General features: G+C 33.8%; 1 protein-coding gene across 1 annotated transcript; it reads left to right on the forward strand.

Moving 5' to 3' along the window:
- The first annotated feature begins 368 nt into the window (after positions 1 to 368).
- Positions 369 to 1,304, forward strand: LOC100927886 (olfactory receptor 2D3-like). The gene has a single exon (XM_003773866.1). It carries the CDS (start codon positions 369 to 371, stop codon positions 1,302 to 1,304), a length of 936 nt encoding a protein of 311 aa, XP_003773914.1.
- Positions 1,305 to 15,056: the final 13,752 nt, after the last annotated feature.

The following is a 15,056-nucleotide window of genomic DNA, read 5'->3' on the forward strand; positions in this document are numbered from 1 at the left end:
GGGAGATCTGGAAATAATCTTGAAGAATGGACAGAATATAGATGTGTGGGTATTCTCATCTTCTTTCTTATTATGTAGTATTTTTGAATGTTAAATATATTTAATTGAATACTGATATTGGCAGTTTGACAGGAAAACACTTTCCTAATCCTAAAATGGGAAATAAAACTTCAAAATCTGTGCAAACTTTAAACTCTATGTAGACTACTAAAGCAAATATTTATCTTTTTTATTTTTTATTTTTAAACTATTTGTCTATAATGTGCTCTGTTGTGTGTTTCCTTTTCAGACTAGGTAGGGTTGATTAATCCTTTGAACAGAAGCTACCTCTTTTTCTGGGAGATGATGATTTGGCCTGAAGAACCAGTATGGCAGAGGCAAATATAACATTTGTCACTGAATTCATTTTCTTGGGACTCTCTTCTCAACCAAGGGCTCAACTCATCCTTTTCATCATGTTTTTATTCTTCTATTTATTGACAGTGCTTGGCAATCTCATCATCATCACAGTAATCCAGATTGAACCCCGTCTCCAAACACCTATGTATTTTTTTCTGACTAATCTGTCCTTCCTGGACATCTGTTACACTACAACTAATGTCCCACAAATGCTTTCCAATATTGTGGGGAAGAAAAAGACCATCTCCTTTACTGGCTGTGCAATCCAGATGTATTGCTCCCTCTCCTTTGGGATGATTGAATGTGTCCTTTTGGGGGTCATGGCATATGACAGATATGTGGCTATTTGTGCCCCATTGCATTATGTAGTCATTATGAACAAGCGCACTTGTGTTCACATGGTCATCGTTTCCTGTACTAGCAGCTTCCTAAGTTCCATGGTGATAAATGTCCTCACCTTGAGATTGCCCTACTGTGGGCCTAATGTGCTGAACCACTTCTTCTGTGAAGTACCCGCAGTACTAAGGTTAGCATGTACAGATACATCTTTCACAGAGCTGGTAGTGTTCATCTTTAGCATCTTAATTGTCTTCATTCCATTCCTTCTCATTGTGATCTCCTACGCTCGCATCCTCCTGTCAGTCCTCAGGATGCGTTCCACATCAGGAAGGCTTAAAGCATTGTCCACCTGTGCCTCCCACCTGACTGTGGTGGTTTTGTTCTATGGGACGGCCATGTTCATGTACATGCGGCCTCAGTCCAAGTCCTCTCGGTCTGGAGGGAAGATCATTGCTGTTTTCTACACTATCATCACACCAATGCTCAACCCCCTGATTTACAGCTTCAGGAACCAAGATGTTAAAGGGGCCTTGAAAAAAGTCATTAGTAAACAGAGCCTGGCATAGTGCCTAGGAAAATAATAACTCAAAAAGATTGTGGCTTGGATATTGGTCCACACATTCATTGTGTGAGCTCAGTAAATTATTTCATCTCTTCTTAGGGATGTTCTGCTCTCAGAGTGGTATCTAAGGGGCAAACTTAGAATTTCCCATTCCTTTTTATCTTCCTGAAAGGTACCTATAGCATTACTTTGCCGTGAGGTCAAGCTTCAATTTTAATTAAATACTAAAGAGCTTGAAAAAATATGTCATTCAGCACAGCTTTATAAAGTGGGCAATGCAAATACTAATTGAGGGGATATTGAAGCACTTAGATTTTGAGTGGTTTCTCCAAAACTGGAAAGTGTTTGATGGACAGATTCATATATTTTTATAGATTTTCTATCCTAAATTCAGGGAAAAGAAGTGATTTTCCTAGTATCCCACAACCAGAGAGGGTCACTATCAAATTCAGGTCTGCTGAAGCTTAATCCGGTATACTTTTCACAACTGAACATCAGCCTCTTGTGTCATTTAATTCCTAGTCCATTTCACTTGGAATATAGAGAATTACAATGGGATAATGTAAAGTTACTCTATGGTAAGAGTCAAGAAACTGGAATATTTTTTGTTTTGTTCTGGTTCATTTTTATTAATTGGAGTAAGTTTATTTTTAATACATATTGCTTTATGAATCATGTTAGAAGAGAAAAATCAGAGCAAAAGGGAAATATGGAAGAAATTTTAAAAAAATACAAAAAGAATATAGAATTGTTGTTTATCATTCAGATAATTAGATCTTTTTCTAGCTGCAGGAAGCATTTTCTGTCCAAAGTCTATTGGGATTGCTTCAGTTCACATTGATGCCTCCTTTTATATTTGATAATTGCATCTTCTTGCTGTTATTGGGTTCAAGGTATTCCTAGTTCTGCTTGTTTCCCTCAGCATCAATTCATATAAATATTTCTAGGATTTTCTATAATTCAGCTTGTTCATTATTTTTATAGTATAATAATATTCCATTAATTTCATATACAACAGTTTGTTCAGCCATTCCCCAGTTGAAGGGCATTTACTCCTTTTCCAATTCTTTGCTACACAAAAAGAGCTGCTACAAACATTTTTGCATATGTGGGTTCTTTTCCATCCTTTATGATTTCCTTCAGATACAGACTCAGTAATGGCACTAATGGGTCAAAGGGTATGCACGTTTTATAACTCCTTGAATACAGTTCCAGATTGCTCTACAGAATGATTGGCTCATTTCACAACTCCACTAGCAATGTATTGGTGTCCCAGTTTTTCCACATCCCCTCCAACACTTATCATTATATTGTCCTGTCATCTTAGCCAATATAAGAGGTGTGAGGTGGTACCTCAGAATTGTTTTAATTTGCATGTCTTTAATCAATACTGATTTAGAGCATTTTTGATATAATTATAAATGGTTTTAATTTCATCATCTGAAAATTATCCTTATCCTGTGACCATTTATCAGTTGGGGAATGATGTGTATTATTATAAATTTGACACAATTCTTTATGTATTTTAGAAATAAATCTTTATCAAAAATGAAAAGGATGAATTCACCATCAATGAAGATGAAATTAAATTATTTATTCAAAGCTCTTTTGTTCAATTAAATAACAATAAATTTAACAATTTAAGTGAAATGGATGAATAATTACAAAAAAAATCCAAGATTAACAAAATATGAAACAGAATATTTAAATAATCTTATCTTAGAAAGAAAATGAATGTCATTAGTGACCTCCCTAATAAAATATCCTCAGGAAAATATGGGATTACAAGTAAATTCTATAAAACAAAGTACAATTAATTACATTAAATTATAAATGTTTTGGGATAATAGACAAAGAAGTCCTATTAAATTCCAATTATTACATAAATATGGAGCTGAAACCTAAAACAGAAAGAGGTAAAATAAAGAAAGAAAATTGCACAATATTTTATAATGAACATCAATCAAATTTTTAAAAATAAAATATTAGCAAGGACATTGCCAAAATATATCACAAATACCATATAATATGACAAGGTAGGATTTATACCAGGAATGCAGAATTGGTCCAGTATAGAAAAATGATAAATATCATTTATATTAATAAACAGAATGGAAATAGTATGATAATCTGAATAGATACAGAAAAAAGCTTTAGACAAAATAAAATATCCATTCATATTAAAAAATATTGGAGAGTAATAAATAGATCTCTCCTTGAAATTATAATTTCTGTCTAAAAATAACAGGAAGCATTATATATAATGGAGATAAAGTAGAAGCTCTTCCAGTGATTTTATGGATAAACAAGAATGCTTATTATCATAATTTTTATTCAATATAATGCTAGTTATATCAATAAGACAAGAAAAATAAATGAAAGAAATTAGAATTAATAGTAAAGAAACAAAACTGTCACTCTTTGAAGATGATATAATGTATTTTAAAGAATTCTAGAGAATTAATCAAAATAATAACTTTAGGAAAGTTGCAGAATATGAAATAAAGCTATATGAATCATCAAAATTCCCATATATTCCACATATTAACAACAAAGTCCAGTAACAAGTGATGGAAAGAAATTCCATTTAATATAACTGTAGACAAAGGCAATAGGTGGTGAAGTTGATAGAGGACCAGCCCTGAACTCAGGAGACCTGAATTCAAATCTGGCCTCAGAGACTTAACACTTCCTAGCTGTGTGACCCTGGGCAAATCACTTAAATCCAATTGCCTCAGCAAATATATAATATATATAAATATATATATATATTTATTTTTACATTTTTCATGCAAATAAAGTCAGATCAGAAAAACTGGGAAAATCCTAATTGTTCAAAAGTAAACTAATGAAACTGACAATTCTTCCTCAATTAATTGACTTATTTCATGTCATGCCAATAAAAATACCAAAAATATTTTAGATAGCTAGAAAAAATAATACCCAAATTCATTTGTAAGAAAAAAAGATTAAAGATCAAGGGAATCAATTTTAAAAACTGAAAAAAGAAGATCTAAACAAATCAGATCTCAAACCATATTCTAAAGCAGTAATCATCAAATGAATCTTGTATTGACTAATAAATAAAATGATGGATTAGTAGAAGAGTGTGCTGTGGTGGTGTAATAGTTCTACAGTTGGCACATGCTCAGCAAGCTATGGTGGTGTAATCGTGCTAAGGTATATAAGGGCTGAGAGGACTTGAAATAAGTGGAATCCATCTTTGATTCTCCTGCCTTCTTCACTCCTCCACTAAGACCAAGGACTTAGGCTGGTCCCGAGATCCTCTAGAGAGCTAGTCCAGATGGTATATTTTGGCATTCTAACATGGGGGCTCTAGAAAGCATAGTGTATTTTGGCACCTCACTTTGGGATCCCTAGAAAGCACACTACAAGAAGAAAATTAGGAGAGCATAGAATAGTTTACCTGGAAGACCTACGGATATGGGAAGAATGTATAACCCAAGAAGATACAGAGTACTTTAAGACATAAAAGGACAATTTTGCATATTAAAATAATAAAGGTTTTGCACAAATAAAATCAAAGCACCAAAGATTACATAGAAAGCAGAAAGTTGAAGAATGCATTTTTATCATAAAGCACTAATTTCTCAACTATATAGAAAAAAAGACAAATTTAAAAGAACACATCATTCACCAATTTATCATTAATCAAAGCATATAGCAAGACAATTTTCAAATGAAGAAATAAAAGTCACATATAGTCCTATGGAAAAATAATTCTCTAAATCACTATTGCTTAAAGAAATGAAAATTAAAACAATTCTGATGTACCATCTTGCACATGTCATATTGACTAATATGAGAGATAAAAAAGAATAAATATTAGAGATGATGTGGGAAAATTGGGACAGTCATATGCTGTTGGTGGCATTGTGAACTGGTTCAAACATTTGGAGATATGCCCAAAAGGGCTTTAAAACTGTGCATGCACTTTTATACAACAATACCTTTACTAAATCTATATCCCGAAGAGGTATTTTTTAAACGGAAAAGAAAACAATCTTTCTGCACAAATATTTATCTATGCCCTTTTTGTGGTAGAAAGTATTAGAAATTAAGGGAATGCCCATCCATTGGGAAATGGCTGTAAAAGTTATAATAAATAATTGTAATGAAATAATATTGTATTATAGGATATGATAAACAGAATAGGTAAAAAAAAAAAAAAACTGGAATGACATCAGCTGAAGCAAAGAAAAGTGAACAGAACCAAAATAACATTGTACACACTAAGAATATCTTTGTAAAATGGTCACATATGAATGTAGCTGTTCTCAGCAATACAATGATGCAAGATCATCCCAATCCCATAGTGCTATTCATCAGAAAGAAGTGAAAGATTCTGAATGCAGAGAGAAGCATTCTATTTTTTCCATTTTCTTTATTTTTCATGGTCTGTTTTCTTTCATAAAATAACTAATAAACTAGTTTTGTATTCTTGGACATGTAAAACTGACATAAAATTGTTTACAATATTGAATGGGAATAAAGGAAGAGAATGAGAAAGGGAGGGAAAGAATTTAGAACTCAATGTTTAAATAAATTGTTTTATATGTAATTGGGGAAAGAATATATTATTTTGAAAGGAAAATTGGAAAAACAGCTTGTCAGAAACTAGATAGAGCAACATATGACAAAATATACTAGAATAAAATTAAAATGAATACATTATATAGACATAAAGGGTAATATCATAAACAAATTAGGGGAGCATATAATGGTTTTCTGTTAGAACTATGGATATGGGAGGAATTTATTGGCAAAGAAGATATAGGGAGCATTACAAAAATTATTGTAATTATATTAAATCAAAAAGATTTTGTCTGAACAAAACCGATGCACATATGGGGTTAGAAGAAATCTAAGAGGTAGGGAGAAAATTACAGCAAGTATCTGTGCAAAAGACCTCATTTCTGAAATAAGTTATTTTTCCCAGGGATTCCAGTGCTAAGCATACACTCAGAGGTAAAGGAAAAACTAAAAGAACTTATATATTCAAAAATTATTTTAATAACCTATTCTCTTTTATTTTTATTAGTAAATGTAATTTTAAAAAGTAAATATCCATTTACAGGGCATGTCTAATCAAATAATGGTCTATTTTTCTACTAGAATATTCCCATGCTCAATGACATAATCAAGGTGATAAAGATATAAGCTCATGGAAAGACTTCATATGAATTGATACAAATAAAATAAGTAGAACCAGCAACACAATGTAAATGGAATATTCAACAAAATAATTGAAATTGAAAGCAATGAATTAAAAAACCTGATTAATCTAAAAGTCAAATCTCATTACTTAATCTACTGGAGAAACTCTTATCACCTGAAGACTTCCCATTATCTGGTAACCTTCTTCTTATTACTGAAATCACATATCTTGGCTATGTAGATTTCAGAAAGGTGGTGCATGGAAAGGATATAATCTTAATTCTGCCTATAACAACAGAAAATCAGAAGGAACACCTAGATTAGTGAACATTTCATTCTGTCATCTTGCTAATTGTTAGAAAAGACCCTTTTAGCCTTTATTCAGAGTATTTGGTCATTGAGAGAAGCTATTGGCCCAACTTATTGGTTACTGATTAACTGTTGATTGATATGAAATCCTTGTAACTTTCTCTCTCAGTTTATCTTAATTTGCAGATGTAACAACACATACATTTCTTTCAGCCAAAACTTTCACTTCACATATCATAATCAATAATTCAAAACTCATTCTTTAATTGTCCTAATTCCTATTCAAAGGATATAAAGTTCAACCTTTTTATAGCATTACTAAAAAATCTATTTAGACTCTGATTAATCTCTGATTGCTTTGGTTTTATTCCTTTATTATATTGAAAGCCTGGGGCAATTTGTCTCTCTCCAAATTCTGTCATATGATCTAATGTGGGGTTGTGACCAACAGTTTAAGAAGCTTTGTTCTATCCTGTCATCTCCTGTAGTCTTCATCTCTTTAATAAGCCTTGTTCTTGATAATCACTTTAATGATTATGGGGTTGGATCATAAATGTATGATTAACTTCACCTAAATGCTAGCTCATATTTCTTAGTATGACCCTTGCTTGACTACCATGACCCTTCCTTATTTGTGTGTCCCATCCTTATTGAGGTCTCTGACTTTAATAAGGTTGCTTGTCTGATCCACATTGTTAACAATTATATTCATCACTGCTAATGAATTGATTTTCTTTGGGGTTTGAGTCTCAGTCTATCTTTATTAAATTTACTTGAAAAAATTTAAGTACACATTCCTAAAGCACAGCTCTAACTGTATCACAATTCTACTTTGTAAGGTTCCTTTAAATTTTACTTTCAAATTAAAACCTCCTTTTGAGATTTAGAGTCCTTAAAAACCTGGCCCCACCCTCCCTTTCCAGTTTTAATTCATCTTATACAGCTTCACACACTCTTCTTACTGTTCCTCTCAAAAGATGTTCAATCACCTTTTCCATGGGGGCCCTAATTCTTGTAATGCTTTTAGAATAATAAACATCCTTCTAGTTCATCTCAGATGTATTTTCTGTACTTCTTTCTCTTCTCAAATGCTAGGGTCTTTGTTCCCTTGTATTAACTTTGCATATCTTTATCTAATTATTTGGGCAATGGCTATTTCTTGCACTAATCCCTAAACTTCTTGAGGGCAGGAATGATTTTGATTTTTTTTTTTTTAGAGCCAGCACAGTATTTGGCATATTCATGGTAGATAAGAAAATTTTATTTGATGAGTTGATAGAACCCGTTAGTTTTCTTGTAAACCAATCTAGATGCTTTCTATTTGATATTTTAGCCCTTGCCTTTAACTTAGGTGCAAGATATATCTTGGTATACCAGAAATGTGTTTCTAAAGTGCCCTAGTTTAGCACTTTAGTAATATAGTGCATAGAACACTGAATTTGGTATCAGGAAGGTTGAAGTTCATGTCCTGCCTCAGACACTTGATTGATCTGTGAACTTAGACAAATAACTTCTGTAATTTAACTTCCTTTACAATAGGAGTTGATTTGACTTGATAACCTCTAATTTCCTTTACATCATCAAGCCTGTGGTTTATTATACCAAACTTATATCTTTGTTTTCTCCTATGATTTCAATTTTTCCCCCAGCTGTAATCGCTTTAATCCTGTCATGTTTTTGAGATGTATCATTATCTCCATTTTACATGAGAAAAGTGTTCCCTGAAACAATCCCTTCTTTCCACACTATTGGGCACAAGCATTTTGTGTGAGAAATGTTTTGTAATTATGTTTATATAGTTTTGGGGAGAGTTTTGGAAGGTGGACCCCCAAATGTATTATTTTGTCTACATAATTTTAAATGGAATTTCTCTTTCTGTCTATTGGTGATGGGCTTTATCAGCCATATAGAAATGGTCATGGTTTCTGTGGGTTTATTTTATATTCTTCAACTTTGCTAAAGTGGGGAATTGTTTCTAGTAGGTATTTGGATCACTTTTTAGGATTGTCTAAGTATATCATCATATCATCTGCAAAAAGTGATAGTTTTATTTCCTCATTGCTTATTCTAATTCCTTTAATTTCTTTTTCTTTTCTTATTGCCAATGCCAACATTTCAAGTACTGTCTGGACCTGCTCCTATAAGAGCTATGGGACCCAGCCCTGTTTCCTGATTCAGGGACAAAGAGTAAAGAGGGAAAGTGAAGAGGGGTGCTGAAAAAGGAGTCTGATTTATTCAAGATTACATCGATGCTTATATGTCTAAAGTTTCCATGAACAGTTACAAATGCCTAAGTTCTTAGTTAGATTATTACTAACTTATTACTAACTCTGTATGCTAACAATAGTCAACACATCATTCACAACAGTATTCAGATAGCAGAAAACAGATAATAGGATGTCTGGCAGATGTCCTCCATACATGTTTCTTAGAAGTTAGTTAGTAATCATGCCTTCCTCCAAAGATTCTTGGTACTACAAATCAGCAAGGTTAGACAAGTCTCCTGACTTCTCAGAAGGCCTGTCACCTGAAGAGGGGATAGAGAAGCCTAGTCAGATTTGATCAGCAGAGCTCTTTGAAGACAAAAAGGTCTTATACCTTTTCCAGGGATCTATCTACTGGATGTGGCCCTCAACATGTCCCCCTTTCTTTTCTTGTAATTGGAGCAAATATATCTCAGTACCAAGTTTAAGGAAGTGACAAAGTAGGAATTATACAGGCAAAGTAATAATAACACAAGCACAATGAGAGCTGGTCCAAAGTGTAACAATACAGAAGTTATACTGCCTAAAGTATACAATTGTTGCATGACAGATAATATATATTTTTAAAATTTTTTTAAGAAAATACATTTTTTGTAACATTTCCAGGATCAATTCTTGATTTTTGGCTATGTTCAATGTTATTAATTATTGAATTTAAACCTCATTGCCAATGTGATCAGATTCTTATGTTGTTGTTTACTCATTTTTCAGCCTGTCTTGACTTTTCACTTCACATAAAAGTTGGATTCTGCTCTCTGGGTGGAGGACACACTGTTTCAAGCTTCCGTTTTTTTTGTGAAGGTTTTTTAGGCTACTTCTGAGATTCATTAAGATTGTAATTCTTCCAAAGTGCTATGATATAAGGAGAGATAGATTTACTACCCTATTGGCCTATGATCTGGCTTCTTTATGACCACATGCATTATTTTTCTGCCCTAAAATTGTGATCAGGGTCCTGTTTTACTCTGAACATAAAAGATCTACTGTGATATCACTTTTTCTCATCCTGAGACTGCAATCTAGAACTGTAACCTGGATCTGCATACGAGCAATGTAATAAAGTTCTGAACTTATTTCCAAAAAATGGTATTCCTGTAATTTTCTTTTGACCAATTATTTGATCCCCTTCACATCTGTGGGCTGAGACCTTTAAAAGTCATTTTTTTTTTTTTTCCAATTCAGTTGATCCTAAGATTTATTGCTGGTTTCCCCAGTTATTGGTTGTACTGGATTTTGCTCCACTTTCACCCTGATGAAATAGACCATTTATTTTGAACTTCTCATTTGTTTTAGCCTGGAATATTGTTTTCCCTATACTTTTGTGTCTTGTCATTACAGAATTAATTTTGAAGTATTATTTTAAAGTCCTTTGGAGGGAGATTGATAAGCACTATGTGTCCATGTCTTTGCACTGCCATTATGACTTTGCTTCTTTCACAAATACTTTCTACAAATTAGATTTATATTGTATTTGCTTACATGTGACATGTTTATCTCTATTGTAGAATATAAGCTTCCTGAAGCCAGAAGCTCCTTGATTTTTGTATGTGGGTATATAGCTTTGAACATGATAAGCACTGGGGGGGGGAGCCAAGATGGCGGAGAAGACACACGCGACTTTCTAAGCTCTTCTCTTACCCTCTTTATCAATATTATATCGAGCCTCAAAAATAGTCTTGACTGCTACAATCGTAAAGATAAGAAGTAGAACAACTCACCGGCCGAAAAAATCTGCAGTCTCGCCAAAAAGGTTGGTTCCAGGGCCCGGGGAGATCAGCAGACTGGGAGAGAAATTAGGTTCCGAGGAGAGTCTCAAACCGAGGGTGAAGGCAAGATCTCAGACAGGCGCAGCCCCAACCTGCAGTAAGGGGCTTTTCCTTGGGGCAGTTGTGATCCTGCATGGCAGGAGGACGCAGCCCGGTTAGCCTCCAATCTGCGCAGGGGAGCTCGGCTTGGGGCCATAGAGCTTTTCCAGGGCCGATTTGCATCAGGCAGAGACGCTGGGCAGAGTTTGTGGCTGTCTGCATTCTGCAGTCTGCGCTCAGCTGCTAATACTCACAGTCCCACAAGAGGCTCTGGCCTGGGCGGTGACACTTTCACCCCTTAGTCTCTAGCCAAGGGCAATCGCTAATCCACTCAGCCCTACTAAGCAGTTTGATAGCTCGGCAAGTGCTGAATCCACTTCCTGTTGGGGGAAGGGAAAACTCTCACCCAGAGAACTCCCATACCTCAGAGCCTGAAATCGGTTTACATCTTTCCCTGCTCTGCAGAGGAAGCTGGTAACCCCCTTGCCTAGGAGACCTACCCTAAAGGCTTTAAAACATGAATAAAAAGATGAAAAGAACAATCGACAGCTTCTATGCAGAAAAAAGAGCAGGTCAGCAAACCTGAAGAGACCTCAAACAGCAAAAATGCATCAGACTGTCCTCCTTACATAATGCTCTCAAGAAGAGACCATTAAAAGTCTCAAAGAGAGTTAGAAGATAAATGGGGAAAGGAAAGAGAAGCCTTACAAGAGAGCAACAACTTCCTGAAATACGAATTGGAAAAAGTAAAAAATTCTCAGGAAGTGCAGGGAAACAAAATTGGTGAATTGGAAAAAATAAAGAACTCGCAAGAAAGTAGGATCTGTGAATTGGAAAAGACAAAGAACACGCAAGAAAGTAGGATCTGTGAATTGGAAAAAGAAAATAATTCACTAAAAAAAAAAATTAGTGAAATGGAAAAAATTCCACAGACCAAAACAATACATTCAAAAACTCAATTGGACATATACAGAAAGAAGTAAAAAAAGCTATTGAAGAAAATAATTCTTTAAAAATTAGAACTGAACAAATTGAAACTAATGATTCATTGAGACAGCAAGAATCAGTCAAGCAAAAACAAAAAAATGACAAACTTTAAAAAACCACGAATTTTCTACTTGCAAAAACGACAGACTTGGAAAATAGATCGAGGAGAGATAATCTGAGGATTATTGGACTTTCTGAAAACTATGATGAAAAAAAGAGCCTAGATACTATTTTACAAGAAATCATCAAAGAGAACTGCCCAGATGTAATAGAATCAGAAGGTAAAATAGGCATTGAAAGAATTCATCGAACACCTTCTGAAAGAAACCCTAAAATAAAACCCCAAGGAATATTGTAAAATTTCAGAACTATAAGATTAAGGAAAAAATTTTACAAGCAGCCAAAAAAACCATTTAAATACCGAGGTGCCACAATAAGGATCACCCAAGATCTGGCTGCCTCTACATTAAAGGAAAGAAGGGCCTGGAATATGATATCTGAAAGGCACAAGAACTTGAGATGCAGCCAAGAATAAACTACCCAGCTAGCTGAGCATTTTCTTCCAGGGAAGAAGATGGACATTTAATGAAACAAATGAATTCCATTTGTTTCTGAAGAAAAACCAGAACTAAACAAAAATTTGATCTCCAAGAATAGAACTCAAGAGATGCAGAAAAGGTAAAAATAACTCTTGAGAATTGTATTTCTGTTGTGGATATACAAAAGAATACATGTATAATTTGATTGTACTGATATAACATAAAAAGGGAAGTAGATATGGAAAAGGGATGATGGCAGAATAAGGTGGGAAGGAGGGATAAAAGAGGGAAACCACATCCCACAAAGAGGCTAAGGAAACTTATCATATCTGAGGGAATTTAGAGAGGGGAGGAACATTGTGTGAATCTTACCTCATCAGAGTTGGCTCAAAGAAAAATAATTGACATTTGTTTTAGAGAAAATTTCTCTCGCCTCATTAAAAACGGGGAGAGGAAAAGGGAAAAGAAAAGAGTAATAAGGGAAGGAAGGGGAAAGACCTCAAAGGGGGAGGGAGGGATTATAAAGAGGATAAGTATCGTGATACAAGAGGGGTACATAAGTTTAAAAGGGGAAAGAGGGTTGGGGAGGCAAGAATAAGTAAAGCACAATCTGGGGTTATTAGGATGGCAGGAAATACAGATTTAGTAATTCTAACCGTAAATGTAAATGGGATGAACTCCCCATAAAGAGGAGGCAGATAGCAGACTGGATCAAAAGTCAGAACCCTACAATATGTTGTTTACAAGAAACACATTTAAAGCAGGGGATGCATATAGAGTAAAGTAAAAGGCTGGAGCAAAATCTATTATGCTTCAGGTGAAGTCAAAAAGAGGGTAGCCATCCTTATCTCAGATCAAGCAAAGTAAAATTGATCTAATTAAAAGAGATAAGGAAGGTAACTACATCCTGCTAAAGGGTAGCATAAACAACGAAGCAATATCAATATTAAACATATATGCACCAAGTGGTATGGCACTCAACTTTCTAAAGGAGAAGTTAAGAGAGTTGCAAGAAGAAATAGACAACAAAACTGTAATAGTAGGAGATCTCAACCTTGCACTCTCAGAATTAGACAAATCAAACCACAAAACAAATAAGAAAGAAATTAAAGAAGTAAATATAATATTAGAGAAATTAGGTATGTTGGATCTTTGGAGAAAATTGAATGGAGATAGAAGAGAATATACTTTCTTCTCAGCAGTTCATGGAACCTATTCAAAAATTGACCATATATTAGGACATAAAGACCTCAAAATTAAATGCAAGAAAGCAGAAATAGTAAATGCTTTCTTTCAGATCATGATGCAATAAAAACTACATTCAACAAAAAGTTAGGGGAAATAGACCAAAAGTAATTGGAAACTAAACAATCTCATCTTAAAGAATGATTGGTGAAGCAGCAAATTATAGATACAATTAATAATTTCACTCAAGATAATGACAATGATGAGACATCATACCAAAATTTGTGGGATGCAGCCAAAGCGGTAATAAGAGGGAATTTTATATCCTTAGAGGCTTACTTGAATAAAACAAGAAAGAAAAGATTAATGAATCGGGCTTCCAACTAAAAAAAACTAAAAAAGACCAAATTAAAAATCCCCAATCAAATACTAAATTTGAAATTCTAAAATTAAAAGGAGAAATTAAAAATATTGAAAGTAAAAAAACTATTGAACTAATTAATAAAACTAAGAGTTGGTTCTATGAAAAGCCAATAAAATAGATAAGCCTTTGGTAAATCTGATTAGAAAAGGAGGGAGGAAAATGAAATTAGTAGTCTTAAAATGAAAAGGAGAACTTTCCACCAAGGAAGAGGAAATTAGAGAAATAATAAGGAGTTATTTTGCTCAACTTTATGCCAATAAATTTGATAACCTAAGTGAAATGGATGACTACCTCCAAAAATACAGACTTCCCAGACTAACAGAGGAAGAAGTAATTGCTTGAATAGTCCCATTTCAGAAAAAGAAATAGAACAGGCAATTAAACAACTCCCTAAGAAAAATCCCCAGGACCAGATGGATTTACATGTGAATTTTACCAAACATTTAAAGAACAATTGGCCCCAATGCTATATAAATTATTTGATAAAATAGGAATGAAGGAGTCCTACCAAATTCCTTCTATGACACAGACATGGTACTGATACCTAAACCAGGTAGGCTGAAAACAGAGAAAGAAAATTATAGACCAATCTCCCTAATGAATATTGATGCTAAAATCTTAAATAAGATATTAGCAAAAAAGACTACAGAAAATCATCTCCAAGATAATACACTATGATCAAGTAGGATTTATACCAGGAATGCAGGGCTGGTTCAATATTAGGAAAACTATCAATATAATTGGCCATGTTAATAACCAAATTAACAAAAACCATATGATCATCTCAATTGATGCAGAAAAAGCATTTGATAAAATCCAACATCCATTCCTATTAAAAACACTTGAGAGTATAGGAATAAATGGACTTTTCCTTAAAATAATCAGCAGCATCTATTTAAAACCATCAGTAAGCATCATATGTAATAGAGACAAACTGCAACCATTCCCAATAAGATCTGGAGTGAAACAAGGTTGCCCACTATCACCGTTACTATTTAATATTGTATTAGAAATGCTAGCTATAGCAATAAGAGCTGAGAAAGAGATTAAAGGAATAAGAATAGG

This window comes from Sarcophilus harrisii, chromosome 6 (assembly GCF_902635505.1).
Source record: "Sarcophilus harrisii chromosome 6, mSarHar1.11, whole genome shotgun sequence".
Taxonomy (NCBI): domain Eukaryota; kingdom Metazoa; phylum Chordata; class Mammalia; order Dasyuromorphia; family Dasyuridae; genus Sarcophilus; species Sarcophilus harrisii.

Excerpts from the sequence above, each read along its gene's own strand:
- LOC100927886 (XM_003773866.1), top strand. The coding sequence starts at position 369 with ATGGCAGAGGCAAATATAACATTTGTCACTGAATTCATTTTCTTGGGA.